The following is a 27,206-nucleotide window of genomic DNA, read 5'->3' as shown; positions in this document are numbered from 1 at the left end:
CGGATTCGGTCGCCGTGCTGACTGCTCTCTCCAGACCAACCTGGGGATCTCAGTGTCCCAGGCATCTCAGTGTCCCAGGCGCGAGTGCGGATGAGGACCGGGAAGCCGAGCGCTGGAGGCGGGGCACCAGCCTGCCGCGCTCGCTGCACCTGCCGAAAGTCCCTCCCACTACTTTCGGGCGCAGTTTCTCGAGTCACCATTAGGAGGAAGGGAGGCCAGACCACTTGGCGAAAAATAATAATAACTAACATTGATTCACGGCGTTGCGCAGTCCAGGCCTTTTACTCACGCCTCGCGTCATCCTCGCCCAAACCTTGTAAGGTGGGTGGGACTGGCTTTCCCACTTCACAGAAGAGGAAACCGAAGGTTAAACTGCTCTACCCAGACCGCATGCCCAGTGAGCGGCAAAGCGGGGATTTAAACAGACCTGGAGTTAACCAGACCCATCGCGCTGTACTCTAAAAGTGATTCACTTCCCTTGAACCATTGTTCTTCACCCTAGAGTTCCCAGGGGGTGGAGGTGTCACTATCACCGTCCTTTATCGAAAAGCACAGCCATGAGGGCAAGCTTACTTTTGCCCAGACAGGTGTGCTCAGACACACCTGTGAGTCCCAGACAAACGGCCTCTTAGAGAGGGGCTGATGGCCAAAGGTCCGAGTGGCCTCACAGAGGTCCCCTCACAGATGGTTTCCTCATAGGTGGTCCTTGCAGCCGCCCACAACATGGGGAATACAGATGTTTCCCCAGAGAAATGCCCCCAAACAGGCGTGTTCTCACAGACACGTCCCTGAGAGGTAGGCCTCCACACACGTGAGCCTCTGTCCTGCTGCCCCCCCCCCACCCCCGCAAAGCTCCCATGGGCTGCAATATGAATGTGCCTCATGCAGACGTTCTCAGTTCTTTTTTTTTTTTTTTTCATTTAATCTAAATTCCCTGCAGATGTTCTTTATACGAGGCTATATCCTTCATCTCACAGGTACGTTTCTCAAAAGAAATCCACCCAGGAATGCATTATACAGCTCATCTCCGCCTGTTCCCCCCCCCACATAGGTATGTTGCAGTTAATTGTACACCCGTATGGGTATGTTTCCATATACCTGGGTCCTATAAGATGTTCTAAAATGTTGGTGTGTCTCCTACGGATCTTTCCATTACGTTTCCGCACAGGACTTCTCAAACAAGTGTCCATTTCATGTGCGAGCCACGCAGATGCGTTTGGAAAACAAAGGTATCCTACACCAGAGTGCCCCATCAGGTGTTTCTTATAATGCAGGTGTGTTCTATACAGCTGTTTTCCGCGCAGGTGTGCTTGTACTCAGCTATATGCTAAATAGAGGCGATTCAATGCAGATGTCTCCCATAGGTGTTCTTCTTCCATATCCACGCACAAGTCCTCTATGCAGGTTGGCTCCCAGGCAGGTGAGTACCGCACAGGTGTGTTTTTGTTAGGGGCCACCCATTCGGATCCGCCGCAGACAGGCAGGCATGCCCCATGCACCCGTGTCTCCACGCCGGGTTTATCTCCACCCTTGTGCGATCCTACAGATGCGTCAGCAATGTCGGTGGGAGGTCTCTCTTACCCCTGTGCGCTTTCGCCCCTTTTTACTCTTCGGTGTTATAGAATAGGGTTCCCGTTACAGGTGCGTTCCTGGCGCGGTCCCACCCCCGTTTGGCTCCGCCCTCTCGCTTAGGCTCAGGTGCACAAGCCGGAAGTGCGCTCCCCTCCCAGGTGAGTGACTAAACTTTCCGGGTCACGTGAGCGGGCGGGGCTGGAGGAGTGCGAGTTACCGACGGACGCACCGAGGGTTCGAGCCAGGGACCCGGACCGGGAACCTGAGCAAGGTCGAGGACGCCTGGGCCAGGTAGGGTGGTAGGACGCACGGCTCGGCCTGCCACCCCTTCCCCCCTTCCCCTTTCCTTTCCCCAGCCCGGGAACGCGCCGCCCCGAGTTAATCTTTAATCTCTGACCTCTGGCGGCGGGGGCGGGGCGGGACTCTGGGGTGCCCTGGGCGGGTCATCCCTCCCCTGGGCCTGCGCCCGGGTCTAGCCCCCTCCCCCATGCCTTTCTCTTTCTCCCGCCCCAGGTGCCGGGTCGCAGGTACCCCCCGGCCTGAGATGCGGTAGAAGCAGCGCGCGCGAGAAGCCCGGTCCCCGGTGCCACCAGCCTGTCGCCCGGCCCATGGCGAGCCCCGGCCTGGGGCTGCTTCTGGCGCTTGGCCTACCGCTGCTGCCGGCCCGCTGGGGCCGGGCCCGGGGGCAAAGTAGGTACCGGTGGAGGGCGCGCGGGGCGGGGCTTGGAAGCGCGGGTTACCTGGGGCCTGGAGAGGTCAAGAACCGGGGAGCGGTCATGGGATACCTTGAGAGGAGTCTACAGGGTCGATCAGGGTAGGGGCTTCTTTGGACGATTGGAGTTGGTGTAGAAATTCCCGAGTTCCCGAGGAAGGCAGTACTGGGGCCTGGGGAGAGGAGCCTGTGTGCCTGAGTCTCAGTGTGGTTGAAGTGTTTTGGGCGGACTGGAAGCCGGGAGGAGGCCTGTGTGGGCCTCTGATCCCAGGTTGACCAGACTGGCCATAGGTGTGGACCCAGCCGTTCAGTGCTTGTATTTCAGTTTCGGGAGCCCCGGGGGGAGGTGTGAGTCAGACACTCCAGGGAAACGTAGGATCCACCCAGATCCTTAAGGGCCCAGGGACAGCTGGAGAGGTGGTGGGGGGGAGGGCAGGGTCTGGCTTCCAGACATCATCTGTTATAGCAGACCCCAACTCAGCACAAACAGCAGACTCCTGTAGGCTGATTGCTCACTGCTGGGCTTTGCTGGTTTGGGGTAGAGGGGCAGAAAGGACTGGGCCAGCCCCTGCATGCAGGGCTCCCACAGTCTCTATCAGAACAGAAGACTCAGAAAGGCAGAGCTCTCACCGAGGGATGCCCAAGGAAGGTGCCAAGATGGGAAAGATAGATAAGGATTAATTTGTACTTTTTACCTACCCCCTCCCTACAGCGCTGGATCCCCCTATAAATGAGAACGGCACCGTTACACCTGCTGAGCCAGGCTCTGGCTCCGATGGGGCCCCGGTGAGTTGGGGTTTTAGGAGGAGGGCAGCAGGGAAGTTACTCAGGCATCCCACGTGTAGCAGGTGAAGGGGCCCAGACTCCCAGAGGTGGCAGGTGCTTGGGAGGGGGAATCCCAGGCCTGGGGTGGGCGGCGGTGGTGGGACATTAGGAGCCCTGGATGCGTCTCAGATGAGGGTGGACAGTCTCCTGGCTCGAGTGGGCAACCTGTCCCCTCTTTTGCAGTCTCAGGCGGCCATCACTGCCATCATTGTGGTCTTCTCCCTCCTGGCTGCCCTGCTTCTGGCCGTGGGGCTCGTGTTGCTGGTGCGAAAACTGCGTGAAAAGCGGCAGACAGAGGGCACCTACCGGCCCAGCAGCGAGGAGCAGGTGGGTGCCCGCGTGCCGCCGCCCCCCAACCTCAAGCTGCCGCCCGAGGAGCGGCTCATCTGAATGCTGGGGCCCGCTGCAGCCACCACCACTGGCCAGGACCGCCCGGTGCTCGCTCACACACAGCAGCTGCCACCAAGACAACAGCCTCTGATGGTTCAGGAGGACTTGGGGGGCCATGGGGCACCTGCCTGGCGGGCTCGGTGAAGCATGCCACCTCTGCTTGACTCTGCCTGCAGTTGGGGATGCCGGGGCTGGGGGCCCGCCTCCGCGCTTGCTGCATCGTCTTCGCTCGGCCTTCTGTCCTGCTGCCACGCGGGCCCGACAAATCCTCTCCTTTCCTTTCAGTTCAACCATGCAGCCGAGGCCCGGGCTCCCCAGGACTCCAAGGAGACAGTGCGGGGCTGCCTGCCCATCTAGGTCTCCTTTTCTATCCGTCTTCCTTGCTGTGTGACCTTGGGGGAAGGCAGAGCCCTCTCTGGGCAATCAGACCTACCCAGTGCTTAAGAATAGCAGGGAAGAAGGTGCTTTAAAGACTCTGTCCCTGAGGGCAAGGGAGAGTGTACTGCTCACATTTTATATACATACACACATACATACATTTGGTAGTGAGATATAGTAAAACCTTTTTCTCTTTGAGCTGATGGGGGCAGGAGTTAGCCCAGATGGAGGGAACAAACTCAGGGCTCATAGGCTGTTGAGAGATGAATCGTAAGGTTGCAAGGATCCTAGGGCTAGGAGGGCTTCCTGGAAGGGAGGGGCTTTCAGCTACACGTAAGAACCAGCTGGAGGCTGCCCCAGGAGGAAGGAAGTGGATGGGGTACATTTCTGAGCAGAGAAAGAGCCCCCAGATAAACTCACCAGGAAAACCAGCTTTGGGTTCTTGTGGCTTTATTGAAGGACTGGGGTCTCTTCCAGATCCCTGATTCTTAACCTTCAAAACACTTTTTAAGCTCAGCGACTCTGGGCCGGCTCCAAGCCTGGGGTTCCTGCCAGTTGTTGGCAGGTGCAGCAGGGGATCTGAGGGCTCCTGGCCCCTCTGGGAGCTGGAGGTGAGCGTGCTCTGCCTGCGGGACCTCAGAGGGCTGGGATCTGGGGTTCTCTGGGGAACCAGGATCTGAGGAAGAATCAAGGGGTTGGGATGTCCAGGTAATATCCGAGTTGGGCTTTGTGGGGACCAGAAGTTGGGGACTTTCCAGAGGGCTGGAGTGGGTGGGTGCTGTGGAGAGCTGGGCGCAGGGGCTCTCCTGGGCTCTGGGATCTGTGGCCGCCTCGGGGGAAGGGGAGAGATGTAGGATTAGAAGATGGGGCTCAGGATCTCCTTGGCTGCTTGGATCCGCAGAAGCCGGTGAGGACTGGGATGAAAAGATGATTTCTTGGCTGGCCTCCAAGGGCGGCTGGGAAGTGGGGTCCTTTGAGGAGGTCATGGCATCCGGAGGCCGGAGGGTTGACAGGGCTGGCAGGGCAGCAGGTAGGGACAGGGGCTGAGGCTCTGGTGGCTTCTCCTCCTCTCGTTGCCATCTTGATGTTCCTGGGATGTCCGGCTGGGTAGGGGCGGGGAGATGGGCAAGTTACCGGCCTTCAGAAGCTGGAGGGACTGGGAAGAAAGATGGACTGGAGGGCGCGGACTGGGGGGCTCTCACCAAGCTGAAGCAGCTGTCTGGGTCCCTTCTGTGGCAGCAGTCCAAGCTCTGGCTGGGCCGCAGGCTCCCTGTCCTGCTGGCTCCCGTGCTTAGACTGTCCAGAATCTCACTCAGCAAATCCAGCTCTTCTCCGGACCCCAGGAAACTGCTGTCCAGAGCCTCCTCTGCCCATGGGTCCTGGGCATCCTCAGGGCTCAGAGCAGGTGCCCTGGGTAAGGATGGGCAGCCTCAGATGTCTGCCCAAGACCCCAGTCCTGACCGAACTCCTCTGCAGGTTCTTGAGTTTAGGCACCATCCTCCCCATTGGTCCTGGCCTCCCACTTCCAACTTTGCCCCCTCCCCACTCCCGGCCTTTGAGCCTTACCCCTCCTCCAGGGACTCAGAAGGGCTCTCCAACCCCCTTCTCCTGCTAGGGCGCAGGGGCCGGTTCTGCAAAGGACAGATTTGGAGGGCGGGGCCTCAGGAACTACAGAATCAGGTTTCTGGAGGAGGGTGAGTGTTAAGTGGGCTCCGGATATTGGGGTAGGTGAGTGAGAAGTCTGGGTGGAGACAGAATGGGAGGAGGACTAGGTGGTAATTCCAGGTGTGAGCCTTTGTGGTGAGGGGTGGGGTGGGGGGGCACAGGTACCTTTCCAAAGTGCTGGGTGATAGGCAGGCGCTGCTGCAGACGATCTGAGCGGCTGGTGAGGGACAGGGCTCTCAGGGAACCCCCCCTTTGCAGGCCAGAGTCCCCATCCTAGGAAGAGGGTGGGTGAGCCAGGAGCCCCTTCTTCCACTGCCCCAGCCATTGGCTACTGGCCTTACCTTGTACATCAGAAGGCTCTGCACACCCTTCAAGCCGCTCTTGGCCTGCGGAGGAGCCAAAAGAGAATTAACCTCCTCGGTGATTTGACCCCGAGCATTTTGAGAACTCAGCTCTCCAACCCGTAGGACAACTGCCTTGCCATCTGTTCACATTTGTGCCTCACAGACAGTCACAATTCTCCATGCACCACCTAAGAAGTCAACCCAAGTGTTCCCAGGGGACATAACCACTGAATGAAATGGGGAGTGGCAAAAATGGAACATGGTAAAAATGTACCGGCATTAAAAACCAGGCAAGTGAATAAAACCTAAGGGACAATTTGGAGCTGTAGACATTGGCCACAGGACACTTCGGGGCTTGGGAGACAAGGAAACCTAAGGGCAGAGACTGCGACCGTAGCGTCTGCGGACAGAAGATGTTCACCAATGAAGCTGGGTTGTCAATTTCAAATAGGGAAGAAACGATCCTGACAAAAGTAGGCAAATGGAGAATAAAAGCAGGGAAACTTGTTAATGGCTTAACTGCTGGTTCGGTTCTGATCAAAATGTTTGCACTTTAAATCGGGGGTTAAAATGTCCTGCCCCCATGCGGGGTTGACATGTGCCTTGTCCCCTTGTCTTTGTCACCCCGGTAAGTGGTCTGTCTACTGTAGCCTCACCGAGCGGTACATGTTTTTGACAGCTGGTTGGGTCTTGGCCTTGACAGAATGCAGGAGGGCACCACCACCTTTCTGGGGAGAGAGAACAGCAAGGGAGAGAGACTCGGTACCCTGGGGTGACCCATGACTCCACCTCCCCACCCCAGCGGTGGTGTGATGCTGGACAAGGCCCTCTCCCTTGGCGAGTCTCAGTATCTTCACTTCTGTCTATAAAGGAGTATAACGATGACCCTCCCTGGGGACTGTTACGGAGCTAAGTTAGCCCAAAATAAACGCTAAACATGTGTTCGGTGTTACTACCTTTAGGTTGTCTGCCCAGAGCTGGTAGGAGCGGAGGGCGCCTGCAATGAGGAGAAGTGGTCATGGCTGGTGCGCCGTGGCTGGGGGGCTGGTGGGGCGGGGGCTCCGGGCTAGGCCCAGGGCTCACCTGAGGAGCCCTCGCTGCAGGTGATCTCCTGCTCAAAGAGATCTGAGAAGCCCTCTCCCGTGTTCAGCTTCTCCAGTCGGCCTTCAATGAACTGGGGGAGGGCAAAGGTCAGTTGGGGCTGCCCCCAACGCATCCGAGTTCGGGGACTCAGGATTCTACCCACGCAGAGGCCATCCCTGGCCCCTCCAGGGACTCACCCCCTCGGACTCCGGAGTCTGGAGCCCAACCCTCTCCCCGCCCCCCCGTCTGAATCCGTCAGGGACCAGACCCCGCCCCTCACAGGGACCCGGAAGTCGGACTCTGACACTGCTGACCGGCCCCCCTCCTTTCAGTGATCCTGGAAGAAGTCGACCTCATCTTCAGGAACCCAAGAACCCATCCCAACACAGGTGGACCCTAGAGTCCAGTCCACCTCCTAAGAACCCAGGAATCCGGCTCCCCTTCTCCCCCACGTCCCTGCAACCCCGGAGTCCCCGCCCGGCTCCTCCCCAGCAAGGGGAGTGCGCACTCGCGACCCGCCCCTTTCAGAGTCCCGCACGTACCATACAACCCCGGAGTCCCACTCCCGCCCCGGATGCTCTATCCTTAGGGACCCAGGGATTTAATCCCACCTCGATCTCCCCAGGAACCTGGGAGTAGATCTTATCCCCAGGAGTCAGGGGCTCCCAACTTTAGGGAAATGGTAGTTCTGTCATGCCTCCCCGACTCGGGGACCCTGAAGGGTGGGACGCCGCCGGACCGCCTCTAGTCTCCCCTATAATACTCAGGCGTCCGTCCCTCTAGCTCCAGCTCGCCCCCCAGGGACCCAGGATTTTCCGCTCTCGCCCCTCCCCCCGGCGCCGCCCTCAGGGTTCTGGCGCACCTGTTTGAACAGCTGCAGGTGCACAGCCCGTCGATGGAAGGCCTGCAGGGGCGCCCCGGGCTTCTGGGCCAAGAAGGCTTCTTCGCTGAAGGTCACAGGCTGGCCCTAGAAGAAATACCCGCGATCTGAGCTTCCGTGGCTCTCCTGGACCCCAGCTGTCTCCCTCGTTCTATCGCATGTCTATGCAGCAAGCTTAAAATGGGACCAGAATGGTATCTATCTCATCATACGGTTGTGAGCATTAAATGAGATATAGTGACAGTAAAACCCAGCATTTATCGAGTGCTAACGATGTGCTAGGCACTATCCAAATATTTTGCACATGCCCATTCACTGACTCCCATGACCCTTTTGTGCGGGTACTCGTGGGATTAATCCCATTTGACAGATGAACACACAGAGGCTCAGAGTTAGCACTACATAAAGGCTAGGTATTATTATTATTATTATTATTATTCCTTCAAGGACCCAACAGGCCTCTCCCTTAGCCTCTCCGCTGCTCACCGGGCTGCAGATGAGCGCATCGCGGTAGCCCCCGAAGAGCAGGGCTTGCGTTTTGAGGAAAAGACGGGAGACCCCTTCCCCCGGCGCCAGCGCAACCTTCCTTAGCCGCAGCCTCAGCAGGGACACCTGCGGGACATTGGGAGGCTGTGAGCGGGCGGGTGTGGGGCCTCGGCCTCCGCGACGGGGCAGGAGCATAGAAGGGGGTGACACTGACCACGTCCGGGGGCAACGCTTGCACGTCGTCGAAGGGCGTCTCCAAGGTATTGGAGTCCACGTTCATGACCACGACCTCCTCCAGAGATTTCTCCCGCACTCTCTGCGTTGGGGGGTGGGGTGGGGACGGCCGCTCAGAGCCCGAGGATCTCTGGCCCGGGAGGTTCTTTGGGAATGCAGGGGGAGGGGAATCCCGTCCGCCGCTGCGGTCCGGGTCCGCCCCCACTCACCTCGGCGAGACTGGAGTGCACTCCGATGAGGTAGGGCATGGGCGCACTGCAGACAACCGAGGGGCCAGGTCATGCAAACGCCGCCCCACAGTCTCCGGTACCCCTGGGCTCTTCCCCAAGCCCCGCCGCTCCCAGTCTCCGCCCCTCACCAGCAGTAGTCTAGCAGGTGCGGCGGCAGCGTGGGGATCAGCACGTGCTCCCAGTGCATGGGGTACAGGAGGGCGCAGGACGCGTGGACGCACGATGTCAGCTGTGGATACGTAGGGGGCCGTGGAGTCAAGGACTGGACATACCCCCCTCCCCAAGCTCCAGGGACCCTCTTTGGGATGGTGGCTCTCCTGGCTCCATTTCCCACGTCCCCAGGCTTCTGTCCCTATCTCCCCCTCCTCGCCCCTTCCCCACGCACTACTGGGTAAGAGGTGAAAATTCAAATCCCTTTAGGAGTGTTTGGAGCTGGTGGAGCCACTACTCAGCGGGTCCCAGTCGCTCCCTTTAGGGGGGCGGAGCTAATGTACAACCCTCGGGATCTCTCCCCTCAGTGGTAGAACAGCCCAGTAACTCCACCCCTAAGAGGCGGAGCTAGAGTTCAGCCTCCCTCGGGCCCTAGGGATGGAGCTCGCGCTTGTCCTGCATCCGCGACCTCCGTCCTCCTCTTAGGGACGAAACTACAATTTAGCGCTCCCTGGGTGCACCCCCCCCCAGCGGGGCGGAGCCAGCCTTGTTTCGGCCCCTAGTGGGTGGGGTCTGGACTAAGCTCTCCCAAAGAGGGGGCACTACAGCGCCGCCCACTCTGATTCCCCCCAGAAGGGCGGAGCCAGGATCCAGACCAACCCTGATTTTCAAACGGGCAGAGCCAGGACTTTGCCTCGACTCTCACGCTGTGGAATTAGAACCAGGAATCCGCCCCGCCGTCCCGCCCCCCAGGGACCAAGCCCGGCCTGGGCCCCACCCGCGGCCCGGCTGGCCCCGCCTCACGGTGCTCAGCTTGCTGGCGATGAGTAGGACCCTTCTCTCCGCCAGGAGCGCGGCGAACAGCCCCACGATGTTCTCGTCGGTCACGGCCACCACCAGCTCCGTTAGGTTCCTCTGAGGATCGGAGAGGAGCGCTGGGCGCAGGGGACCGCGGGATCCGACCGCCCCCTCTGGGTGGGTATCGGGACTCCCCGCCCCCCGGACTCCCCGCCCCCAGGACCGAACTCACGTTCTCAGGAATGGATGGCAGGCGGCCGGAGTCGGGGGCTACGAAGCAGGAAAGCTGGTGGGGGGCGATGGGCGGGACACCGATCAGTCAGGGGTCGGCCTCACCTGGGTGCCCAACCTAACAGGGTCCCCGGTTCTGCTTACCGGCCCGCTGTTCCCGGGGGCAGGGGGCGGGATGCTTTGCGCACTGGAGACAGTCACTCCGCGGCCCTGGGAGAGAGGTGTGGCTGTGTGGTCCTCAGGGCTGGGGTGCAGCTTCCCCATCCACCCAAGGGGGTCCCCCAGAGGCTGGGGACTACTCACCAGCTGGACTGACGCCTGAGTCCCAGGCAGGGGCTGCTGCAGCAGGTTTAGGAGAAGTTCCTCAACCTCAGAGACCTGGGTGGGAGCGGGGTGTCTGAGCCAGGACGTGGGTTGGGGATTCTGAGGACCTTGACTGGGGCTGAGTGGTCTGGGAGGAGCCGAGGGTCTCAGGTCAGGCCTGGGGTTTCTGAGACTGGCCGGGGGCTTGGGAGGGTAGGGCTGGGACTCGCACAGGATTAAGAAGGGGGGGCTGGTCTCACTTGGTCCTGGGCCAGGAGATCGCCCACTGTGTTCAGCAGCTTGTAGAACACCTCAAACCAAGGCAGGTGACTATAGGGAGAAGACAGGTTCAATGAACTACCCCTAGGCCAGGGCCCTTCCCACCCCCACCCCAGAGCCCATACCCCACACCTGAGGATGCAGAGGCAACTGTGGGCACCAGCCCGTAGGTGGCAGAAACCATATCGGCGGGTACCACTCAGGTCGGTGAGGGCGAAGGTGAAATGCTGCACAGCTAGACTCGGGGGTTCCCTGCAGGTGGGAGGGGCTCTCAGAGACCTGGGGGTCCCGGCTCCCTGATCTGCCCCCCTCCCCCAGCCAGTGCTGTGTCCACCAGTCTGAGTTCCTGGGTCCCTGGGTGTCCGCTTCTATCCGTACCTTTCCACATCAAAAGGGAAGCAGAATTTAGGCACCATCTGCATAGCCTCCTGGGGGTGGAGAGAAGCACATGCCACTTGACAGCCCACCCCTGGCCAAGACAGTCTTCTGCCTTGGGTGGACTGGCCCGGGTCCAAGGGGAGCAAAGAGCCAGCCTGCATACCTGGTCCCTGAAGTCCGGGGGGAACTGCCGCAGGATGGGGGGATCTGCGGGAGAGCAGGCTTCTAAGTTCAGGGCCCCAGGCCCATCCTCCAGGTCCCCACTCCCACCTGAGGCCCCCAACTCACCCTCCTGCAGGGAGGCAGGACAGGCTGCTTCAAAGAACCAATCGAACACAGCAGGTGGGTCCCCTCTGTGGGACAGGACACGTGGGACATGGGCTCAGTGAGTCCAGGGGCTTGCCTCTGTGTGTGCGGTCGTGCGTACGTGTGTTTGCAACGCCACGTGTGTGTGTGCGCGTGACAGGTGCAACTGTGTGTGTGTGCCCTCAGTGATTTGTGGCGGTGTGTACAGGTCGTGTGCTGCTGTGTGAACAGTAGTGTTGATTGTGTGTGCATGACTGAGAAGTGTGGAGCAGAATGAGAGTGTGACTGTGTGTGTGTGTGTGTGTGTGTGTGTGTTTCTACCCTGTGTCTGCCTGGCTGTCCAGTAGGTGTCAGGTGGGAGTGCAAGTGTGTGTGATCTAGCCAGTGCAAGGACAAATAACATGCACAATTTCTTGTGTGGCTGTGAGTGTGGCCGAGTCAGTGTGTGTGTGCCTGCCCGGGGTCGTTTCGAGAGCAAGAGGGCTTGCCCGTGTTTCTCAGAGTGGGAGACTTCATGGTGCCCCAGGGGCTGACCCCAGACTTCTCATCAGAGCAAGGAGGGCCACAAGCCCTGGGCTATGAGCCGTGCCCTCTCTGCCGTGCTCCCTTGCCCCCCCCCACTCTGCCCACCCCACAGAGGATGCTGGGACTTGGGCTCTGGGGGAGCAACAGCGAGACCTGAAGAGAGACAGTGGACGGATGGGGTCTGGCTGCAGACACACACAGCCTCTGACACCCCGTCACGGACACCCCGAGCTCTTCACCCTCCTGCCCACGCGATCCCACACAAGCACCTGGGCACGAGGCCCCACACCATCTTCTCTCACCTCTCTGTCCCCTGCCGGCCCCCTGAAGCCATGTTCCCCATCTCTCTGATACACCAAGAGGTGCCTGCTCAGAGTTACAGACTTAGTCATGCGAGCCGAGCCGGAAGGCGAAAGAGAGAGAGAGGGAGGGAAGAGGGGCTGAGAGTGGCCTGAGAGTGCCTGAGAGTCAAGTTCACACTGCAGGCCCACTGAGAGACCTGCCCCAGTCCCAGCCACCTGCCGCTGTGGCTCACAGCCCCTCCCGGGCCTGCCCCAGCTCAGCTCCTCTTGGCCCCAGCCCAGGCCCGCTCTGGGAATCGTGGTCCAGAGAGTGGGGAAGGGCGCAGCTCTTACTCTGCTTTGGATCCCATGGTCCCTGCAGGGCCACCTCCGGCAGCGGGGCCCTTGCCCCAGGGGTCCTGGGGGCCTGTGCTTGCGCAGGGCTGGGCCCTGAGCCCGCTCAACTTCCTGTGCGGCCGGGAGAGGAAGTTTGACGGGGTGACGTCCCGGAGGGAGGCCCCCGCCCCCACCCACTGTGAGAGACCCAGGCATCCTGCCTCCTAGCCTTCTGAGGGTAGGGTGGGCATGGGTGGCGGACTCAGAGGCTATACCCCCAGCACTGCTCTGCCAGGCCAAGGCACCTCTGGTCCCTGACATCACACCCAAGCCTTCCTCTCTCTGCGGCAGCCAAAGATTCACAATTTGCCTGAAATGCTTCCTCTTTCCTCAACTCTTCCTTCCTTTGGCCCATCAGCACCGGCCATTCCTTGTAGGACCACCAGAGGGAGCCAGGCTGGAGAGTGGACACAGGGGAGCCAGGGAGATAGACGTCCAGCAGACAGAGTGTCCTAAGGGACACAAATCCAGGAGTGCAGAGGGAGAAGTGCACAGCACGGAGAAGTCCTTGCCCAGCCATGTGACAGATGCAGAGGTGACAGACAAAGACTACAGACCACAGCTGTGGGTACAGACAGGACAATGGAGATACGGATCTGGACAAGAGACAGAAGCGCATAGAGCGCCGATACAGATAGAACAGTAACAGAGGGACAGACATGGTCAGAACCCCGTCCCGAGCCAGAGTCACAGCCAGACATAGTCACGCATGCAGAGAGAGACCCATCCCGACACCCCCAAGCAGAGCTGCAGACCTGGAAAGAGACAGAATGCAAGTGGACAGACGGCCACCCTGTCCTTGGGAAGCACAAGGACATACTTGCAGGCACAAAGGCAGAACACAATACAGGTACCCATGTTCCCGCACATACACACAAAACCCCAGAGGCAGACCGAGGGAGTCCAAACTCAACAGACCCCGCAAGACTCCTTGGCCTCCTGAAAGGTACTGAGAAGGTATGCATGCATATAGGTGTGCGCAGGCAAGAATCCACATGCCTGGCATGTCCTGGGGGAGTCTGGAGGTGAGTGTCTGTGTGGCTGTGGGGTCTGTGTCTCCTCCATCAGACTGTGTAAAGATGCAGGTGATTCTGTGCGTGTCTGTTGTGACTGTGTTTACACCCCTGATGTGTGAACTCAGAGTGGGATTCTCTGGGCAGCTCAGAGCTGTATCTGGAATGTAAATGGGTATGGTGCCTGTCTCACAGATCCTGTGATGTCTCAGTGAGAGAATTCATGTAAAATGTTTACTATGAGGCCTGAATCAAGCTTTTGATATGCGCTGTCTGTCATTGTGGGTGGAAGGTCAGCTGAATGTTTAAGAAAATGATTTTGGAGTCAGAGAGACCTGAGTTCAAAGGCCTGACTCCATTCCTTAATGTCTCCCTTCTTTAATGACCTTAGGCAAGTCATTTGACTTCTCTGTATTAATTACCTATTGCTGTGTAACAAATCACTCTAGAGTCAGTGGCATAAGAGAACATACATTTGTCATCTGATGGTTTCTTTGGGGGCCAGGAGTCAGGGCACAGCTTATCAGAATTCTCTATTGCAGGGTCTCTTAGCTGTAGTAAGGAGCCTAAAGGGCTGTGGTCTCATCTGTAGGACCAGCTGGGGAAGGGTCTGCTTTGAAGCTCGCTATTTAGTTGTTGGCAGGACTGGGTTCATTGCGGATTGTTGGACCGAGCGTCTCAGGCCCTCACTGCCTGCTGGCTGGAGGATACCCTCGGTTCTTTGCCACGTGGACCTTCCCAACATGCTGCTCGCTTCACTACTGCAAGCAAGCTGAGAAGGCCACAGAGCTCATCGAGATGGAAGTCCCAGTCTTTTGTAACCTGATCTTGGAAGTGGTGTCCCAATACCTCTGATGTACCCTGTTGGTCAGAAGCCATCACCAGGTCCAGCCCACACTCAATGGGAGGGGATCACCCAAGGGCGTGAGTAGGGGAGATGGGCCTCCTGGGGGGTTAGTCTGAGAAGCTGCCTTCTGTACTCTCTCCTTCATTCTTCTCACTGTAGAAGGAGGAAATCAGGACATCTACAGCGCACTTGCTCATTCATGCAACAAAGAATTACCGAGGGCCTGTGTTACATCAGGCTGTTCTAGGCACGTGGTGACCAAGGTAGACGAGATTCCTATCCTTGTGGAGCTTACATGCTAGTGGAGAGGCAAGAGGACAGACAAAAGAAACAAGTGTGTAAATAGACAAGATAATTTGTGAGTTAGCGATAGGCGCCATCCGTGAAATGAAACAAGATAGCAGATGGAGAGGGGCTGGGTGCTAATTTCCGTCTGCCAAGGGCAGGCTGCTCTGAGGAGGTGACATTTGAATGGAAAGCTGTAGACCAGAAGTGGCCAGTCGTGAGCACCTCTGGAAAAAGTAGCAGAATGGCATGCACAAAGGCCCTGAGGTTGAATCAAGCTTGATTGGATTGAGCACCAAAAGGTCACTGCAGCTTCAACTTAATGAGTGTGGGGGAGGGTGATACGGACGGAGTCAGCAGCGGGTAGAGACCAAGGTGAGAATTTGGGTTTCAGCCTGAGTGTGAGGAGAGTGGTGGGAAGGATTGAGCTGGGGAGGGACAGTCTCTTATTTGCATATAAAGGCTCCTCTCTGGCTGCTTTGGAAGGAGGACTCACTTCAGGGTGACTGGGCTGGCAGTGGGTGTCCAGGAAAGCGATTGCAGGGAGGTTTCTGAATGTGGAAAATGGTGGCTTAGACCAGGGTATAGACAAGTGGGGAGAAGGGGTCAAATTTGAGATACATTTTGGAGACACAGACAGTGAGCCTCAGCAAAAGGTAGGAAGTGCGTGCGGGGCATGGGAAACGAGGAATCAAGGCTGACTGCTAGCTTTGGGGTTTGAGCAACTGGGTGGTGCCATTCATTGGAGAAGGGGATGTTTTGGGAGTAGATGAGGGAGTTCTTTTGGGGCCACGTTAGGTTTTAGATGACAGAGCCAAGTTCGCTGCCTCATCCATTGTCTTTCTGCTCCACCACGCATCACTGTGCTGTGCCTGCTGAGCTGTGGGTTGGTGGGGGTGGGGTATCCACGCTGTTGTCCCTACATTTCTTCCGCCTGGCTGCGGTGGGACCCAGTCAGGGGGCTGGAAGGCCAGTCTCGGTGTGGTGGGCGAGCAGAGAGTGTGGTGGAAAGAGCTGCCTGGTTCTCAGCATCTCTCCTCCTTTCTTCTCTTCCTCCTGGTTTGCCTGCCTTTGGTATTGCAGAAGTGAGAAAATTAAAAACAAAACAAAACAAAACAAAACAAAACAAAACAAAACAAAACGCTTCCTAGACTTCTTCCCAGCTCCAGTTCTGGTCGCAGATGAATTTCTACTAACGAAAAATGCTCATAAAATTTGGAAGGCAGAGAGACAGAACTGTGTGTGTGTGTGTACCTATTTCCAGCTTTGCGGGTGTTGGGAGATGGGCTTGGATTCGGGAATTCTGGGGGCAGCCTCTCCAGTCTCCACCTTTCTCACTGAGCAGAGGAAGCAGCTCCCTGATGGCCGAGCTCTGTGAGGTTCCAGCTGATTCCAGGGCTACTAAAAAATGTGCTCTCATGAGCAGCACCAACCCCATCAGCTGGGAGCTTGTTAAAAATGCAAAGTCTGGGGGCGCCTGGATGGTTCAGTCAGTGGAGCGCGCAAGTCTTGATCTCGGGATGTGGGTGTGAGCCCTGTGTTGGGTAAGGGAGATTACATAAAAATAATATCTTTAAAAGAAAAACGCAGTCTTGGGCCCCACTCCCCCAACCTACTACACCAGGAACTCTATGTAGAACCCAGGAAGCCATGCTCTAGCCAAGTTTTCCTGTTGATTTTTTTTTTTTTTTTTACATTTCCTTTTTTAAAATGTAAGCTCTACACCCAGCTTGGGGCTTGAACTGATGACCCCAAGACCACGAGTGTGTTCTACCCACTGAGACAGCCAGGCGCCCCTTCTTGGTGATTCTTTTGCACATCAAAGTTTAAGAAATACTGGCCTCCAGCCCACTTTCAGTCCCTCCAACAATGTTACAAGCCCCTAAATCCTTGCATTAAATCCTTTTCTGCTCCAAATGCCTACCACGGTCCTTGCACTGAGCTCTGGCTGATAAAGGGGAATCGGAGTTCGAGGCTTCACGGGGTCAGCCCTTGAACTCGGGCTCACCGCTTCATAGCTATGGGACTTCGGGCAAGAGACTCCTTGCGACAAACTGCAAATTCCAAAGATGGTCACAGCCACATCTCCCATCCCATATGCCCTTCTGGAATCTCGCCTCCAGTCTACATCCCAAACTCTCGAACCTGGGTAGGCCTCCGTGAGCCTGTTGGTTAGGAGTCCGGAGGACACTCTCTGACTTCTGAAGGTCGGTCAGGCAAATGCAGTGTATTCTGCCTTGCTCTCCTGCGATGGTCGCTGGGGGCCGGGACCAGCCACCGTGCTGTGAGGAGCCCCCAGCAGACCACAGAGCAGAAGTGATGCCCTCCTCCCACCCCTTCTGAACAAATCGAGGCTCAGAGACGGCAAGTGGCTTGCCCTACTCAGTTACCCCGCTCTCCGGGGATGGGACGCTGAAACCTCCGTCCCGCTCCCCAGCACCCCCAGATCAGATGCCCCGTCCCCACCGCCTTCCATCCCGAAAGGCTCACGAGCCGATGGCGCAGGACGACGAAAAAATGCACAGGCCAGAAACAGGGCAGGACACGTTTATTAAGCAGAGGGGAAGGGAGGCGGGAGGGTCGAGGGCACAGCGCCTTTGGCACGCACGCTCCCACGCTGCAGCAGCGGCCGCCCTCCACCACCCCTGCGGGGGAAACCGAGGCTGGCGAGAGCTGGAGGGGAGGGGAGGGGAGGGGAGGGGAGGGGAGGGACGCTAGGGGGGGGGGGGAGCCAGAGATCAGAGGTGAGGGACGCTCAGCAGGAGGTCACGACAGTCAACTGGGGCTCATAGGTCTGGGGGCACCCCTGGGGTTCTTGGGGGCGGTCCAGGGGAAGAAGCGCGGGCGGGGGCGGGGAGGGAAGGCTCACGGGTCAAAGGTCAGCTAGGGCCGAGCGGAAGCGGAAGCGGAAGCGAGCGGAAGCGGAAGCAGCCGCCGCGAGGTTCCAGGTTCCCGGCGGCCCTAGGCCACCTCCTCCTCGGCCTCCTCCTCGAACTCGCCCTCCTCGGCCGTGGCGTCCTGGTACTGCTGGTACTCGGACACCAGGTCGTTCATGTTGCTCTCGGCCTCGGTGAACTCCATCTCGTCCATGCCCTCGCCCGTGTACCAGTGCAGGAAGGCCTTGCGCCGGAACATGGCGGTGAACTGCTCGGAGATGCGCTTGAACAGCTCCTGGATGGCCGTGCTGTTGCCGATGAAGGTGGCGGCCATCTTGAGCCCCCGCGGCGGGATGTCGCACACGGCCGTCTTCACGTTGTTGGGGATCCACTCGACGAAGTAGCTGCTGTTCTTGCTCTGCACGCTCAGCATCTGCTCGTCCACCTCCTTCATGGACATGCGGCCGCGGAAGACGGCGGCCACGGTCAGGTAGCGGCCGTGGCGCGGGTCGCAGGCGGCCATCATGTTCTTGGCGTCGAACATCTGCTGCGTGAGCTCGGGCACCGTCAGGGCCCGGTACTGCTGGCTGCCCCGGCTGGTCAGGGGCGCGAAGCCGGGCATGAAGAAGTGCAGGCGCGGGAAGGGCACCATGTTCACGGCCAGCTTGCGCAGGTCGGCGTTCAGCTGGCCCGGGAAGCGCAGGCAGGTGGTGACGCCGCTCATGGTGGCCGACACCAGGTGGTTGAGGTCGCCGTAGGTGGGCGTGGTCAGCTTCAGGGTGCGGAAGCAGATGTCGTACAGGGCCTCGTTGTCGATGCAGTAGGTCTCATCGGTGTTCTCCACCAGCTGGTGCACCGACAGCGTGGCGTTGTAGGGCTCCACCACCGTGTCCGACACCTTGGGCGACGGCACCACGCTGAAGGTGTTCATGATGCGGTCCGGGAACTCCTCGCGGATCTTGCTGATGAGCAGCGTGCCCATCCCGGACCCCGTGCCGCCGCCCAGCGAGTGGGTCAGCTGGAAGCCCTGCAGGCAGTCGCAGCTCTCGGCCTCCTTCCGGACCACGTCCAGGACGGCGTCCACCAGCTCGGCGCCCTCCGTGTAGTGGCCCTTGGCCCAGTTGTTGCCGGCTCCCGACTGGCCTGCGGAGGGGAGGGGAGGGGCGGGGAGGGGGGCATGCCCGGCGGTTATGGGGAGAGCTCGCCCTCCTTGCCACCCCCGGCCCTGCTAGCAGTTGGATAACGAGGTTGTTATTTCCTTACTATGACTGTTAGTCCTTCTCTCTGCTTCCGTCCTTGCCTCTCTTCATCCAGCAGCCAGAGGGATTCATGCCCCACTTTGGCTCAAAGCCATCCCACTTCAGCTCAAAAACCAGCTGCACTTTTTAGTAAAAACCCAGGTCTTCCCCTCAGCCTGCAAGGCCCTGCAGGACGGGCCACTTCCTCACCGGCCCCCACCTCTCTCCCTCCCCCCCATCACTCTGCTCCAGCCACAGGGTCCTCCTTGCTGTTCCTCCAATACATCAGGCACAGTCTTGCCCCAGGGCCTTTGCACATGCATTCCCTCTGCCTGAAATGTTCTTCCAGCAGATACCCATGTGGCTCTCTCACCTCCTTCAGGACCTTATCACCCTCAGTGAGGCTCTCCCTGATCACTCTATAAACAACTGGACCCTTTCCCATTTTTTAATCCCTCTTGCCTGCTTATTATTTTTCCCCCCAAACACTGACAAACCTGTGCTGTCTTATTAATCATGTTTATTGTCTGTAATCTCACAGAGAAGTGTGAGCTCCAGGAGGACAAGGATTAGTATTGGAATTCGTGCTGGTATTTTCACAAGAAGGTAACATTTCTTCTCATCCCCGCCTCTGACTCCACACTGGTGTGACCTCATCAACCCTGCCCTGGACTGGTTCCCACCCTCATCGCTATCTCTTAGTCCCACAAAGTCTGTTCTCCTCCAAGCCGCCAGAGGGTGCCTGTGATCACCCGAGTCAGGTCCTATCCCCCTCTACCCACAAACCTCCAGGGCTCCCACCCCCTCAAGACACAAGCAAAGTTCTCCCTGCAGCCCACAGGGCTCTGAATAACCTACCCCTACCCTGTCACCTCCCTGCTCTCACCTCCTCCCTCTCTCCCCCTTGCTCACTCTGCTCTGGCCACACAGGCCTCCTTGCTGTTTCTCCAGCACACCAGGCCTGATGCCGCCCCAGGACCTTTGCACCTGCTGTTCTGCTTCCTGGGATGCCCTCCCCCCCCCAGGTATTCACATGGTTGACTCTTCCTTCAGGTCTCTGTGCCATGTCACTGCCTTAGAGAAAACAGGATTGCCAGGCAAGCTGGTTCCACTGCCATCCTTACCCTCTCTCCCAGAGGCCATAGAATCTCTTAGCCCTGATGGAGCCAACCGTGGTCATCCTAGAATCCCTCACAGCCTCTGGCCAACATTATTTAGTCCTTCCACAGCTAGATCCTCAGGACATATTGTGCGCCATACCCACGCAGTATCGTTATTGATACTGATCATACTGATCGTATCATATCATGATATTGATACATATCATTATTGATATGATTGCTGAATCATCACATAGACCAGAGAGGGGAAGCCGCTTGTCCAAAGTCACACAGCTTGTTCTGTGAATGCCTAGACTTCAGACTCTATAAAGGGGCTCTGAGGAAGAGGGGTACCCTGGGGTGCTGGGGGGAGAGGGTGGAGCTTGGGGTCTGAGGCCAAGCGCGCATTATGCAGCCAGCCTGACCTAGGAGGCGCTGGGAAAGGTTTCAGAGAAAGTTGTTCACGGAGTGTGCTTGCTCCTTGAGCCTGAGTGCTGCAAATGTGTCTTGTTGGTTTCACGTGCTGTTCCCTCTGTCTTGCACACCTTTCCTCCCTTCAGTGCTTCTTGGCACTGCTCCTGGTTTAGACTGCAGAAACTGATGATGACGGTGAAAACAACACTTGCTTATTTACCTTTTGCTCTCTGCTGGGCATTGTTCTAAGTGCTTTACACATATCAATGGCTTTAAGCCTGGCCATCCTGAGATCCCGATGAGTAGGTCTTTTTATAACCCTTGTTTTAAAGATGTGGAGACTGGGGCACGGATTAAAGAGCCCCGCGGAAGTCCCCCAGCTGACTCAATCAGTGGCTGACTTGTACTTATTAATCTTCCCTGTGGCCCATCTCCCTCCATCAGGAGGTTGGGTCCCTTAGGGTAGAGAGTTTCATCTGCTTTGTCCATCTGGGGGTACTGCTTGTGGTATGTGGTAGGTGCTCGATAAATTATTTGTGGAATGCATGAAATGGCAGAGCTGGCATTTTCACACAGGCAGTCTGGCTCAGGTCCATACTGTTAAATTCAAATGCCACCTCCTCCAGGAAGTCTTCTCTGCACCCTCCCCCATATCACATGCCTGTCCTGGACTCCCACAGTGGCCTGTGTGTCCCGCGTCGCAGCCCTGACTGCCCTGCCACCTCTCCCACCGGGCTGTGGGTCCCTGTGATTACCACTGAGTCGCCCATGCCATGTGGAGAATTTTCACCAAGCATTTGGAAGTAAAAGGAACAAGGAGGGGGCTTCTCGTGCCTAAAACTCACCAAACACAAAGTTGTCAGGCCGGAAGATCTGGCCAAACGGGCCAGAGCGGACTGAGTCCATGGTGCCAGGCTCCAGGTCCACCAGCACGGCTCTGGGAACGTAATTTCCTCCTGCAGGGAAGCAGATGGAGGGCAGCTGGGGTGCAGGAGTGCCAGGAACCAGCATCCTGTCCCCTCTTGGCCTCCCAGCCCCCACTCTGGCAGGTGCCCCTGAGCCCTACCTGTGGCCTCATTGTAGTACACGTTGATTCTCTCCAGCTGCAGATCACTGTCCCCGTGGTATGTGCCGGTGGGGTCGATGCCGTGCTCATCACTGATCACCTCCCAAAACTAGAGGGATGGTGGTGTTAAGGGCCGAGGGAAGGGAAACAGGCGTCCAGGCCTGTCCCTGCCTCTCTGGGTCCACGACCTCCAACGACCTCCCTAGCTGCCAACCTGTACCCCAGCAAGGTGAATGGGGGACCGGGAGGCATGGTGGGGAGGCAGGGATGAGGCAGCAAGAAGGGAGAGGTGGGGGCGGGGTGGGGCAGAGTCATCACCTCAACCTATCCTGCCGGCGTCAGCTCGCCTAGGCTGCAGCCGCGGGGAGGGGCAGGGTCTCTTTGTGCATATGAAGAGGACAGTGGGCCACCTGTGAAGCCAGCTGTGGCCAGCGGACAGAAGGCTCGGCCCCACCCCCATCGCCCTCTTTGTTCCCGGCCTGGCTCTGCCCCCGCCCTCCTCCCCCCGTCGTCCCTGGGGTGCTGGCCTCCTGGGGACCCCAACCCTCCGAAGGGCCCAAGGTAGGGGAGCTCTGCAGAGCTCGCGGACCCGCTCCGCTCCTCCCGGCGGCCTCCGGCGCCCCATCCCCCGCGCACCTTGGCCCCGATCTGGTTGCCGCACTGGCCGGCCTGCAGGTGCACGATCTCCCGCATGGCGGTGGCGCTGATGGTGGACGCGGCGGCGGCGCTGATGGGGGAGCTGCGGCGGCGGGACGCGAGGCAGACGCGGCGGCGGCGGCGGCGGCGAAGCACGGTCCCTGAGCCCCCAGGGCGCCTCTATATGAGCGGGCGGGGCCCGCGTCACGGCGGGTCACCGGCCCGCTCCGCCCCCTGGTCCCGCCCCGGGACGGAGGGTGAGAGGGTGGAGGGATCCCCCCCCCACGCCCAGCGCCCGGAGACCTCCGGGGGCACCGGCTGGGCCACTCCAGGGCAGCATGCTCCCCCACCGCGGGCCGTGGGATGAAGCCCCCCAAACTCCACCGGACCATCTCCTCCTCCCACCCGCCGGCTCCCAGCCCGGCCTGGCGACCCGGCTCCTGCGGAGATCCGGCTAAACAAGCGCCCGAGACAGCTGGCCTCTCCCCTACCCTCCTCCCACCCACCCCCAGGGCGGCTCTGCCTCAGTTTCTCATCCGTGGCCGCCTCCCCATTCCATTTAGGTCTTATTTGCCAGAACCCTTGCGTCAACTGAGAGGACTCCTAGTGGGGGCCGAGCTGGGGGCTCCGGAGGTGCGGTGTGTTTTGGGAGGGGGGCGGTCAGTCCCCCGAGGACTTGTCTTGAAGCTGCATAGTAAGTAACACGATTTTTCTTCCACGTTTGGCTGGGGATGCTTCTGGAAGGTGATGGAGGTTGTAGGGAACACTGTGCTCCGCCTGCCCCCCCCCCCGCCCCCGTTGGGCTTTGGGTCCGTGGCAGGTGGGGCCAGCCCCAGCCTTGCCTGGGGTTGAACATCAAGGAATAAGACTTCTAGCTGGACTATACGAGGGGTGGATGATGAGCCCCCCCCCCTGCCTCTGGGGGCTGCCTTGCCCCCCCCACCATAGACCCCTCTCTGCTCCAGTATTGTCATCCATCACAAGGCCTGCCCTACCTTCGCATTTCTTGTTAGCTGTATGACCTTGCACAGGCCACTTTGTCTTTGGCTGAATTTCCTTGTCTGCAAGATGGGGCAGTCAAGGATGCCAGCCTGTAGGGCCACTGCGAGGGTCCCCTGAGAGGCCCCAGTCAACAACAAGCCGGCTCCAGTTTTTTCTGTGAAGAGTAAACAATAAATTGTAGCTATTAGTGTTACAGTCATGATCAGGGGCTGGGAGAGACTTCCTGTGCTGACCCTCAAGGGAAGGCCAGACCTCTTGGGGCCACCTTCTCCTGACCTCTAGCTCTGCCTTTCCCAGGAAGCCTCCTCCTCACCTCCTCCACATGCCCCGTGGTTTCCAGCTACTGTGGGGTGGGAGTGAGACCAGTCGGGTTGGCGGTGTGCCTCGGGCCTCACATTTGCCCATGGCTTTTGGTTTTGACACCACCCCCCTTGGTTTTCAACAGGGGGTGATTCTGCCCTCCCAGGGGACACTTGGCAATGTCACGCCTGGATGGGATGTGTACGTGCGCTACTGGCATCTAGTGGATGAATGTCGCCAAAACATTCTACAGTGCCCAGGACTGTACAATCCCTCCGGCGCCCCAAGAATGATCTGGCACCCAGTGGCAGTAGTGTTGAGTTCTGGGAAACCTTGTGTTGCCAAGTGGGAAAAAACTGAGACCCCCTAGCTCACTCTAGACCTCAGAATAGATTTCTCGTGGGTTAGACAGCTGTTACATGGCATAGACTAGGGGGACCCCCTCCCCTGGGTCTGTGAGTCACTTCCTCTAACTGCCCCACTCAGATGTGTACTTAAATGCCTGCCGCAGCCTAGGGCCTCAGTAGGTCAGGAGGTCATGAAGGCAGTGTCTCTTGGTGGGGGGGTGGGGATCGGTGGGATTCTGTAACCCAGGGGGTCGCTTGCTGCTCAACACCCTAATGCAAAGCAGTATCGAAACCCTAAATGTCGGTAAGGCCAAAGTAGAGAAGCCCTGATTTAGACCTTTGAGGTTATGACCCAGTGTGTTGTTAACAGTTGATCCCGGAGACATGGAAGTTCACTGGCCCAAGTTAATATGTATCAAAAGTTCATAAACTCCACGTTGGCATTTCTTAAATTTTTTTTTCTTAACATACCGAGAGTCCTAAACAACAACAACAACAACAACAACAACAACATATAAATGGAAATGGCTCTGCTGGGAGGGCCTGAGTTGGGGGTCAGCCCCAGAAAAATGGGGTTTCACGTGTCACCCCACCAAGGCAGGATTGATCTGGGTTATGGACTGAACCCCAGAGAGCAGGGTTTCCTGGATTAACCCACCTGGAAAGGGACAGTTTCCAGAGAGTATGGCCCTGAGGTGCCCTTGACCTCTCTCTGCATCGGGGCATCCCTTGCTTTCCCTGGTGATCTTTGGAACAGCAGAGGGAGGGGGAGAAAGGCGAGCAAGGAGCTGCTAGCACCTGGAGCTGCTGGGACCTGGCAATGCCAGAGATGGAGAGAGCCTGCTGGGAGGAGGCGGGGGAGAGGGTTGGGGTGGGCTGATGTCATCTGTCTGTCCCCCATGGCTGCAGCTCCTAGGTCTGGCCTCTCCCATGCTTCCTTCCCAGGAGCTAAAAAGTGCCGGGTGTACCATGGCCTCCAGGCAAACAGATCCTCCCTGGTAGCGTGGTATCACCTGCCACCCAGAAAGCCATCAGGACTCCCTGCAGGAATCCGGAGACTAGATTATACGAGTGGTGCCAGGAGCCCCAAGATCCGGATGTAGCCAGTGAATAGAGCCAGGGGCAAGAAAAGGGGCTGGATGGCGGGTTGTTAAAAACTGGGTTTTCTGTCTCCAGGTGCCAGCCTGTCCACAGAGCTGGGGGGGCGGGTGGGCAGCATCTCGAAGCCCCAGGAGTGGCTGTGGACAGGGACTCCACCCTGTGGCTGCATTTTTGCACCCACCTGCCTGCCTGGGCAGCCATGGTGTGAGGTAGGGGGTTCTATCTTGCCAATTTTGTATGGAAATGGATTTCTGCATCTAAAGAGGCTATTTATTGGCTCTGGCCCCTGAAACCATCACTGTGGGAGAGCTATGCTAGTAACGACATGCTAGCGCTGGGAGAAACAGAGGATGCTGAACCGAGGGTTTCCTGCACAGTCAGGTGAGACCCTATGGGGAGGCTTATCCTGTGGCCTGGCCCGGTACTCCCGCCTCTGGTCCGTGTCACATCTCCAACTGAACGAGCTGGTCTCATCAGGGAGCCTTCCAAGAGCAGGCATAGGGCTCTCGATTTTGAAATGGAAAACAGAAAACAAAAGAAGTCCCATTTTAAAACGCCAGGTTAATTTACTTCCTTGGAATGAGCAGGAGGAATAGGGACGTGGCTGCTGAGCATTTCAGGGAGAAATCTGGCATCAGCACTTGGGGAAACCTCACGAGGTGGAGAATTCCCAGAGACCTAGAACATTCTGCGCGCTAAAGTGACCACCCTTTCTGAGGTCTGCAAAACCAGGGAAGGCCCGCCTTCTCGTTCTGTGTGACCCGTCCACCACGTGGGGGCCACATTGCCACCCCATCTGTGAGCCTCGAGGCATTGCCGACATGCACCCCAACCCCCGATCCACCTCGGGGATGCAGTCTGTTTTGTCTATTAGTAATGATAAGAGTGATGTTTAAGCCAGATCCTGTTCGAAGTGCTTTGAGTGTGTCAGCTCGTTCAAGTCTGAGCCCATGAAGCCACAGCCGTAGCAGGCAGGTGCTGTTTGCAAGCCCATTTTACAGATGCGGAAATGGAGGCTTTAGGGGGTTTACTATCTCATACACAGTGGAGGCTAGGAATAAAGTCCATACATTCCAGCTCCAAAGCCCCTGATCGTTTATCACTTCGGCAGGCGGTAGTTACTTTGTTGCTTGGTCTTTAAAAAAAGAAAAATGAAAAAGAGCTGGTATTTGTATGGTCTATCTTTCAGGAGGAAAATGTTGCTGGCGTGACCAGTAGCTGGTATGAGCCGTGTGACTGTGACGTGCTCCTTGGCCTGGCCTCTGTCTGTGCCATTGTGTCTGCCCACCACGTTGCCCAGATGCTCGGGGCTGACGCCGATGTGTGCAATCTGATGGCACCACTCGAGTCTGTGCTTGCTTTGTCCTCTGGGTCTGTGAATCCTTGACTCCTTTCCAGAGGCTCCCTTCCCCCAGCACCTCCCGCCCTCACTACTCCTGTCACTTCACTGCCCAGACCTTAGACCTCCACCTCCACCAGGTCTGATTTCCCTTCCCCCTGCCCCTGGCAGAGCCCATCCCTGGGCATGAAAACCCAGCCTGGCACGGGCCCTCTCCAGCTGCAGAGAGGGGGAGACAGGGAGTTCTGGAAGTTGCTGTTCTAGGACAAGGATGCTGAATGAGCCTTAAGAGGAGATGGGCCCTCCCCATTCTTGCCCGCCCAACTCCAGGGGCACACACAAGCTCTGTGGAGGCTGTGCCTGGCACTGCTGGCACCAAGCGTGTGTGTGGGGGGGGAGGAGGACAACGGAACATTCTCTGACCTTGCCTGGTGTGTGGCCCGCCTCCCACTAACACTCGCCACCAGATACACGGTGGAGTCCATCCCCACGGAGGCGTGCTCAGAATGGAAGGACTTTCTGGGAGATGGGTGGGGGAGGGCTGGCAATGGCTGAACTCAGATGGGGCTGGGGTGTGGTGGGGCTGCCTCCTGGGTTCCCCTCATTGCCCACCCCCTTGCCTGACATTGAGGACCTCTTCGGGTGCAGGTGCAGGTATCACTGGTAAGGTAGCTCCTTTTCTGGTTGAAGGAAGCAGGGTCGGGCGGGAAGTGGGGCCTTAAGTGACCCATGGGCCACCAAATACGAAGTTGCCCGGGTGCCTGGGGACCACGGCCACGTGGGTGCTGCTCACGAAGGCTGGTGAGGTCAGATGCAGGTCCTGGACCCAGAGCATCTCTCCCAGGAGGATCTGTGAGCCACACTGGAGTGGGGAGGGCGCAGCACCATGGGGCACGAGAAGCCCCAACCCTTTGTCTCAGACGGACTGCATTTCCCACTTCATGTGGAAAGGAGGGGCTGGTTTCCCACTACACCGGGCAGAAGGGCATGGCTCTCCATTTCACCGAGAAAAAGGGTGGGACGTCCCCCTATTTTATGTCGAACGCGGGCAGGAGTCCCGTATCTAAAGGGGCGGGACTTCCTGCTCCACCGGAAACGGGCAGACTTCCTCCCACAGGCCTGAAAATGGTGGGGCTTCCCCCTTCGCCAGGATAAGGAGGCAGGATGTTCCCTCTAGGTTTGAAAGAGGGACGTTT

General features: G+C 58.2%; 3 protein-coding genes across 4 annotated transcripts; 1 reads left to right on the top strand and 2 right to left on the bottom strand.

Moving 5' to 3' along the window:
• The first annotated feature begins 1,749 nt into the window (after positions 1–1,749).
• Positions 1,750–4,308, top strand: CRB3 (crumbs cell polarity complex component 3). Of its 2 annotated transcripts, XM_080815734.1 has the most exons (5): positions 1,750–1,863; positions 2,086–2,262; positions 2,997–3,070; positions 3,293–3,436; positions 3,785–4,308. In XM_080815734.1, the coding sequence occupies exons 2-5, from the start codon at positions 2,181–2,183 to the stop codon at positions 3,854–3,856; spliced, it is 372 nt and encodes a 123-aa protein (XP_080671860.1). In that variant the 5' UTR covers positions 1,750–1,863; positions 2,086–2,180; the 3' UTR covers positions 3,857–4,308. The 2 variants fall into 2 exon arrangements, with proteins under 2 accessions (XP_080671860.1, XP_080671861.1); XM_080815735.1 differs by lacking the exon at positions 1,750–1,863 and having other exon boundaries at positions 1,991–2,262.
• Positions 4,294–12,522, bottom strand: DENND1C (DENN domain containing 1C). The gene is made up of 23 exons (XM_080815718.1): positions 12,405–12,522; positions 11,227–11,291; positions 11,102–11,145; positions 10,939–10,988; positions 10,693–10,812; positions 10,542–10,611; positions 10,282–10,356; positions 10,123–10,188; positions 9,980–10,033; positions 9,754–9,864; positions 8,928–9,028; positions 8,779–8,824; positions 8,550–8,651; positions 8,336–8,461; positions 7,832–7,936; positions 6,970–7,060; positions 6,843–6,883; positions 6,543–6,614; positions 5,884–5,928; positions 5,708–5,815; positions 5,444–5,508; positions 5,080–5,287; positions 4,294–4,980 (listed from the first exon to the last, which is right to left on the bottom strand). The coding sequence occupies exons 1-23, from the start codon at positions 12,419–12,421 to the stop codon at positions 4,366–4,368; spliced, it is 2,397 nt and encodes a 798-aa protein (XP_080671844.1). The 5' UTR covers positions 12,422–12,522; the 3' UTR covers positions 4,294–4,365.
• A 4,600-nt stretch (positions 12,523–17,122) lies between these two features.
• TUBB4A (tubulin beta 4A class IVa) lies at positions 17,123–22,094 on the bottom strand. The gene is made up of 4 exons (XM_080812889.1): positions 21,922–22,094; positions 21,286–21,394; positions 21,065–21,175; positions 17,123–18,610 (listed from the first exon to the last, which is right to left on the bottom strand). The coding sequence occupies exons 1-4, from the start codon at positions 21,976–21,978 to the stop codon at positions 17,553–17,555; spliced, it is 1,335 nt and encodes a 444-aa protein (XP_080669015.1). The 5' UTR covers positions 21,979–22,094; the 3' UTR covers positions 17,123–17,552.
• Positions 22,095–27,206: the final 5,112 nt, after the last annotated feature.

Source organism: Martes martes (assembly GCF_963455335.1).
Source record: "Martes martes genome assembly, chromosome: 1".
NCBI lineage: Eukaryota > Metazoa > Chordata > Mammalia > Carnivora > Mustelidae > Martes > Martes martes.
The sequence above is the reverse complement of the archived record's forward strand: the minus strand, read 5'-3'. Positions and strand labels throughout refer to the sequence as shown.

Excerpts from the sequence above, each read along its gene's own strand:
- DENND1C (XM_080815718.1), bottom strand. Across the intron at positions 10,612-10,692 it reads AGTTGCCTCTGCATCCTCAG|TCACCTGCCTTGGTTTGAGG; the intron begins GTGTGGGGTATG and ends TTCTCCCTATAG. Across the intron at positions 9,029-9,753 it reads TCGCCAGCAAGCTGAGCACC|CTGACATCGTGCGTCCACGC; the intron begins GTGAGGCGGGGC and ends ACGTATCCACAG.
- CRB3 (XM_080815734.1), top strand. The coding sequence starts at position 2,181 with ATGGCGAGCCCCGGCCTGGGGCTGCTTCTGGCGCTTGGCCTACCGCTG. Across the intron at positions 2,263-2,996 it reads GGGCCGGGCCCGGGGGCAAA|CGCTGGATCCCCCTATAAAT; the intron begins GTAGGTACCGGT and ends CCCTCCCTACAG. Across the intron at positions 3,071-3,292 it reads CTGGCTCCGATGGGGCCCCG|TCTCAGGCGGCCATCACTGC; the intron begins GTGAGTTGGGGT and ends CCTCTTTTGCAG.
- TUBB4A (XM_080812889.1), bottom strand. The coding sequence starts at position 21,978 with ATGCGGGAGATCGTGCACCTGCAGGCCGGCCAGTGCGGCAACCAGATC. Across the intron at positions 21,395-21,921 it reads GCAACCAGATCGGGGCCAAG|TTTTGGGAGGTGATCAGTGA; the intron begins GTGCGCGGGGGA and ends CCATCCCTCTAG. Across the intron at positions 18,611-21,064 it reads GCCTGACAACTTTGTGTTTG|GCCAGTCGGGAGCCGGCAAC; the intron begins GTGAGTTTTAGG and ends TCCCCTCCGCAG.